At 35.9% G+C, this 7,650-nt stretch overlaps 1 protein-coding gene across 1 annotated transcript in view; it reads left to right on the top strand.

The window, feature by feature from the left end:
* Positions 1 to 7,650, top strand: part of LOC103798364 (disks large homolog 2-like) — a gene marked incomplete at both ends in the record, with an annotated part of 12,241 nt that overhangs the window by 3,732 nt on the left and 859 nt on the right. The window contains one exon of the mRNA XM_009070619.1: positions 4,917 to 5,061. Coding sequence (XP_009068867.1) covers positions 4,917 to 5,061 — 145 coding nt within the window. The remainder of the gene's footprint in view (positions 1 to 4,916; positions 5,062 to 7,650) is intronic.

The following is a 7,650-nucleotide window of genomic DNA, read 5'->3' on the forward strand; positions in this document are numbered from 1 at the left end:
CTTCTTCCAGTCTATGGCAGTCCTGCCTTCAAGTATCTCACAGTGAAGTGTCACCTGCAAACATGATAAGAATGCACTTCTCACCTCTTCAAGGTCATTGTTAATGATGATCAGGAAAAGCTGAAAAATATTTATCTTTTATAGGTATTAGTTTTTCTAAAATACATCTTGTACAGCAAAATACCCATGCATGTTTGGGTCATGTCCTGTGGCTTCTTGGCCCATGTAGTCACAGAGATCAATCTTTTGTGGGGCTATTTATGCTTGTAGGAAAAGTGATTGTACATAATTACAGATTAAATTTAATTCTGTTTTCATGATGAAAACAGGAGGAAAAGACAGGAGTCACTTTCCTTTTCAGAAATTTAGACTTGCTTTCTATCCAATTCTGTGCAGAAACAAGTATGCTACTGTCTGATGGTTTCAAAGGACTGAGGTGGGGTTATGATTGTGCAGTTGTTGATGTGCTCCTTACAGGATCCCCTACCAGTATCCATTTCTTTCAGACTGTATATAAATGCAGGATCGTGTTTGTGTTAAAGTAATCAGTTTGTATCATTTAAGGTGCATCTAGATTTGCATTTGATTCTGATCAGAAGTGTTCTTTTAAAGTGATTTTGGCTGTCTTGTGGGATGGTTTTTTAGAAAACTGTCCAGCACTTGTTCAACGACCTCAGGAGGCCATTGGATATGAAGTCCTTAATTAATCCGAACAGATTTACATCCTTAGTACAAGGATGTAAAGTGTCTTCGGCACTGAAAAACCTTTCAGTTTTTGCAGTCTTTTCAATCATGGCAAGTTTTTTAAAAGGCCATCAGTGTTCTAGATTTACAGCTGGCACATTGCAGGTGTTTCCTTGCAAATGTTCACTCAGGAAAATCCACTTTCTGAATAAAAAGTTGAATATTACACAAAATCAAACATTACTACTGGTAAAGTAAAGATCACCTCTTTGTCTCATTCACTAAGTGAATCAGATCTCTCTTAGTGTAAATCAATAGAGAGAAGGAATGAATCCTCATTAAAAAAAGGAAAATTAAATATGACAGATTTATTCCTCAAGAGCTCTTATTTTCCTATCAGCTTATACTGTTGTGAATGAAATTATTCTTTAGAGCACTTGTACAGTTATTTTGGGGATTGTAAGCTTTTCTAGCTGCATCTCAGGGCCTTTATTTTCCAATATGAATCTAGGAAAACTTCCAGATAAAATATTCTTGCTTAGGTTTATACTTCATTACCTTGATTATGGTATTTAGGAAAAAATGCATCCCAATCTTTTTATATCTATTTGGCACCATTTCTTACTGATTTCCCTCATCACTTAAATAGCTTCTTTGATTGGACTTGTGTATTGAATTTCCTTCTCTACTGCTATATTATTTCTTTCCCTTATTCCTTTCTCATTATCAGTATGTCTTTGTGTCATGTACTTTCTATTTAAAGGAAAAGCTTTCCTAATTTGTTTTACTTCGGGAGCTGTTTGCATTTCTGAATTTTCTCTACATGGAAATTTCCCATTAAAAAGCCCCACTTGCTCCATGCCTGTTTTCCTTCTGACTCCTCTCCTTTGGTTGCCATCACAGCATTTTGTAGCACAAGTATCCAACTCTTGTAACTAAACTGACCACTCAGGTAAATATCTTTTTTAGAATTTGCCTTTGGGCTTTATTCCCCCCTTAATTAATTGCTACTAAAGTTGGCTTGTTAGACCCAGAAATTTGGCATGCAGTACCCATTGTACTCACTCAGATTTATGTCAGCCTTCCTGTGCATAAGATTCAGCATCTCAGAGGGTAACATGCCATATACCTTTGATTTCTTATTTTGTGCACATCCACTCTATCTTCTTTACCTCTGACTCAACTATTTAATTTCTAACTATATGCTCTGACAAGGTCATCTCAAGAGTAGAAAGTGGAACTTTGCTATGGTGCATTTATTGTGCCACAAGCACCAAAAAAGTCAGATTTAGTACTTGAAATTCAGTTAAAATAGGCATCTTTTATGGAAACAAGAAATAGCTTAAGAAATAGTCTCTCTTGGTGATTCTGAGAGATTCTCATCTCACTATAAATCTTGCCATAAAAGGAACTACAACATCATATTTCCTAATATTATCATCTCCAGCACAATGTTTTGAAGAATGATATCCAGAGATTTCCTTATAAAAATAGTTACATACTACAGTCATCTTGCTATAGTAGCTAGAGGGTTGAACAATATAATTCTTCTATGCATTCCATTTTTCATATTTGTATATCAGAATACATGCATGTCTTTATTTGTAATCAGTATGATCAGAAAGTTGAAAATACATTGATACATGCTCATATGATTATTAATGAGAATTGTGGATCCAAAGCAAGGACTACCTTCTGAAGGAAACCTGGAAATGCATAGTTTATTCTATATACTGTAATTCTAAACTGATGTTGGAAAATGACTAAGGAAAGTGATCTTATCTCCTTCTCAAAGAGTTCCCATTTAAAAGAGATCTTATGGCATCACTGAGGATCTTTGTTTTTATGAATGGATCAACATGTTTGTTTGTTTGTTTTATTTTGATGTACACTGAACTGTCTTTACTTCTTTGTTTTCTGAGAACTGAGCAGTCCAGGACAAAATTACTTTTTCTCTGAAGTTCTTCTTTTCTGGATTTCACTCATGCATTACCTTCTTTCAAGTTCTACCAAGTTTCAGCTCTACATATTTCAGTTCATTCACCCTTAAACTTATTTGTACTAAAACCCAGAAAAATACGTCTTTGTACATAAACTTTGCAATGAACTCTAGGATCTTAAAGCATGTAAAGCTAAACATAATGCAGAGTTACTTAGACATCAAATCTTAGTTTGGAATCACTTGGACTTTTAAAGTCTTAACGTCCAGATTTCTACAGCTTGTACACAGTGTTGGTAAAATACCTGTCCCATGAAGTTATTGTGAGAAAGATGAGAAGTAAGACCTGTCATAGCAAATATATGTATTCTATATATCATGCTGTATTTTCTGTTTCTCAAATGGCTATTTGTACTCTGACTGCACAACTGTGACATCCAAGTGTGTAGTTATGCAAGTCAACAGTGCTAACCATTATTTTTATTAACTAGATTTCCAGGAAAAAAAACAACCAAAAACCACCTTTTGAAAAAAAGTTGCAACAAGTAAATTTGTGTCTAAAAATACCAAAAGTTAAAATCCAGACAATGCTAAGATATTTCTTATTGTGCTTTTTTTTGACTGAGAACATTTATTTACAGTAGCAGTTTAGTGGGTGAGATTATGTGAGATCTTCTTTACTTCAAAAAGTTTTGACTTTCAATGAAACACAGAAAAATAGATACAATGTACAGACAGCATGGGAAGGAGAAAAGATAAAAGGTAACTATGTGGTCATATTTCCAAAAATGTGAATCTGAAGTATCTGGCAGTTTTGAAATACATAAACAAGAAAGGCTTGATTTCAGTTAGTTCTTGCTACCAGCGCAACAAGTCAAAAAACATTTATCTGTTAAAGGTGTATATTTAAGTTATTTCTGTTCATAACAAAGAGAAAGAGGGATATTCATAGAAGGTGGGTATCAGATTTTTATTTAAATAGAAGACCTGTCAAAATACAGCATAGTGTCAACAACTCCCTTCTGAGTGTTAGGCTCTATCATTCTTCTTCATGTCAAATTGTCATAACATGCCTGCCATTGTCTTTTTCAATTAACCTTAAAACTAAGTCTGGGAATTATACAAGGAACAAAATTTATACTGAATACTCACATTTGGCAATACTGTCCAATAGCAATCATTTTTTCCTGGTACTGAGAAAATCATCTGGATAAGAAGAGTCCTCCGGTGACTCATAATAGCTGGATTTCTTTCCAGTTACCAAACCCTTTCCAGGTTTCTGATAATTTATTGATACTAAATTCCCTAGAAGTAATGTATTTTTTTCTGCAATTTACAATTGAGGAGACACTCTTGCTTCCATGTTGCATACTCTTTAAAAGGAATCCTTGGAGTAACTGTGGAAAATTGGAGGATGGCACTTTAAATGACAATAAAATGTTTCATATACAACATTCACTGAAATGTAGGTCACTGGAACAGGCTCCCCAGGGAAGTGGTCACAGCACCAAGCCTGCCAGAATTCAAGGAGCGGCTGGACGATGCTTACAGTCATATGGTTCACTGTTAGGTAGCCCTGTGAGGAGCAGGGAGTTGGACTCAATGATCATTATGGATCCTTTCCAAGTCGAGATTATCTATGATTCTGTTATTTCTGTTGGCTTACACCACATGTTTGAAACCTGACATTGTCTCTTTCTCGTGCTTCCAGAAAACTGACAAACTTTCATACTGAAAAATCCCTTTTCCCCCATCCAGAACTGCCTTTTTTATTTTTCCTGCACCTCATAGGTATTCTGTATACCACTTCATACCTCTTATTATTTCAATGATCAACGTCATATCAGGGATGGAAAGATTTGGGGGTATTGGGTATACTTGAAGTCCCAGCCATGCATGCTAAGAAGTGCAATTGGAAGTTCAGCTTGATTGGCCAAACAATGTGTAGAGTTTCTGTAACTGATGTGATGTTATTAAATTATTATTAAATGTAGATTTATGTTAATGATTATTCCAGTAGCAGCATATCACATAGGATTTTTCTATCACAAAGACCAAGTGTCTTCACAGTAGAAAACCCATTATGATTCTGTGTATCAGTACTGCTACGTCAGTCTTTGATTATGCATGTGCTAAGAAAAGTGTATTTTCTACCTTGCAGCAATACTGCTTCTGTAATCTTTAGTGCTCTTTGTCCACAGCAGCTTTCCCAACATTTTGAAAACTACAAGGCTGTGTCATTTCTTGTGTCTATTTCTGCATTCCAACTCACCTGTGTCATTTCTCCTTTAAGGTAAATAATTACAGTTTAGAAGAAGTTACCCATGAAGAGGCAGTAGCGATACTGAAGAACACATCAGATGTAGTGTATCTGAAAGTTGGAAAACCCACCACCATTTACATGACTGATCCATATGGCCCACCAGATATTACTCATTGTAAGTAACTTCCACAAATCATTTTGTAGGAGATATCAGTTTGTCAGATGATTGTGTTTTTTTCATAGTTTGTCCGAAGTACCCCATTGAAGTTTATGAAACAGCTCGGAAGGCTATAAAATGAAATGCTTATCACCGCTTAAGTATGCTACACTCAAGAATAGTGCAAATAATAGAGCTCTGCTAAAGTAATTTTTAAGAAAAAGTTGCAATGTAGATGACGTATGGCTGTGCTGATTCAAATTAGCTATTGTCCAGGTGATCAGACTGAACTGTAACTCTTGTGACAATTACAGTAATAAGTATGCAAATGTATTTTGAAATATGATTAGATTTGTAGTCTGGAGTCCTCTGTCCACGAGCAGCAAATCATCTTCTGCAAACTGAGTGAAAAGGCTGAGACAAATATGTATCATATTTTAATAAAATATTTAACTGGAAATTAAAAAACTTTACCTGTTTTCTGTGTATTTCCAATTCATAGAGTCATAGAATGGTTTGGGTTGGAAGGAACCTTAAAGATCATCTAGTTCCAACCGTAGGCAGCCTGTTCCAGTACTTCAACTACCTTCAAAGTGAAGAATTCCTGAATTATTGTTCCACTTTGCTTTATTCTCAGTCTTTCTATTAACTTTATATACATTCATCTGGTATTTTTTCACAGAGGACCAAGGCCTTGTTTGTCCTTGTATTCAATGCACACTCTGTTGTAGGAGAAGGTTTTGAAACAATATAGTAAAGCTCAGTGAAGTATCACATGGGAAGGGAAGATGACTTCATTTTAAAATGAACTGATTTCAATCAGGCTGTCATACCCATGCACTCAAAATCATCTAGGCTCATATCCAGCATTCAGGTAGGAAGATGTGCACTGCAGATGCATCCCTAGGACTCCCTGAATTGTCCATGTACCAAGGTGGGTGGGTGGCTGTGGAATCCTTATCATACACATATACCTTCTTATGCTGACAGCCTTCTTGCTGATATGCTTTTTATACTCTTGTGGACATGACAGCAATAAGGATCTTCTGTCTCTCCCATCTGTCCCACCTATGCATGTGTTCAGGATTTACTCATTACCTTTTGTCTCCTTATCTGAGTGTCCTAGGCTCCAACCTAGTCTTTATCACCCACCATCATCTTTTAATGGCTTAAGTATTTGGTTTACTTTTGGTGTAGGGTTTCCTGGCAAGGTACAGGTAGTTATATTGAGTATTAATGACCTATTGATGAATCTAGGTTTATCAATACATACCATTCTTATACCCTCCTGCCAGTCCTCCTAGTGTCCATAACCAGGCATTCCCATTCTCTTGGCATCCACAGCAATCTTAACATTTCAGTTGCAGCTCTCTATACCAGTGGTGCCCATTAGTCTAAACAGTTCATTACTGAAACTCCCTTTCTTCATTTGGTTGTTCATTTAAAGCTGTCTGCCTTGGGTTCAACAACCAACAGGGACCAGCTGCATGTTCTAGCAATTGGATGTCAATTTAATTTTTGACAAGAGCTTCAGCAACTGATCCATAAACATCTGATCTTCTGCCAATAATCCTAGGGGCACTTAAGGCCAACTAAGAGCTGGGAAAGGCAGATCTTCCTAGTAAATGGAAAAGATTTATATTTTTATCCACTTTTCCATAGTGTTGCTATTGTGGACAAAGTTGAGGAAAAAACGAAATATCCAAAATACTCCTTATTCAGACTGCTCCATAAAAATAGAAGGAAGGTTTTGTAACATGCACATCAGGTGGTATGCTCAGCTGTGCTGAGGGTACCTATTTAGTTAGCAAATGTTACAACAGATGGCAATCATGTTGTTCAGTGGCAGTCTGGTCTGGATCTTAGGAAAGCCTAGGAAGTAAAAATGCTAAATGTCTCTACCCAATCTCCTACTTTATAATACCTTCAAAATAATAACTTGGGAGTTCTAAAACACTGTGTTTTATTATGTCAGATTATAGATCAATAGCATATGAGAAGACAGAAGTAATTCCAGAGGGAGAGTAAAGGTTGAAAAGATTTGCACTAGCCTCTCTCAAGCTATTGGTGCACACAGATTCATTTATCCTCAGGGAACCTTTCATTATACCTACATGTTCAGAGTATTTCAGAATGTGTAATGGCCCTTCCGTGTCAAGAGATTTTGCTTTGAAACATTCTGTATCTCCGCATCTGAAAGGAAGACTGAAACTAATACTAGAAAGTTCAGCTGTCTTCTTCTCATGAGAAAATGAATCATAGCTCATTGCAGAAGCACATAACATTGTTTTTCCTATTTATCATTTCCTTTTCTAATTGTATTGACTAGAGTTTGAATACAGCTATTATTGCATCTCTCCAGTCATAAATATCCCCAATAACTTCAGAATAGCAAAAAGCAAGCAAAGAACAAGACCTGCAACCCAAACAGAATCTGAAAACAGTCCTGTAATTTTCATCATTAATGTGTAAGAGATTTGTATCAATTTTCTATTTTAAATATATAGATGGTCCGAATACCATCTATGCTGGTACTGCAATCTCAATTATGTTGGGGGTTTGAGCACCTTTAGTAGATCACAGCTTTGTATCTTCAGTGTGTATAAT

The sequence above is a fragment of the Acanthisitta chloris genome, unplaced genomic scaffold (assembly GCF_000695815.1).
Source record: "Acanthisitta chloris isolate BGI_N310 unplaced genomic scaffold, ASM69581v1 scaffold22952, whole genome shotgun sequence".
In the NCBI taxonomy this organism is placed as follows: Eukaryota; Metazoa; Chordata; class Aves; order Passeriformes; family Acanthisittidae; genus Acanthisitta; species Acanthisitta chloris.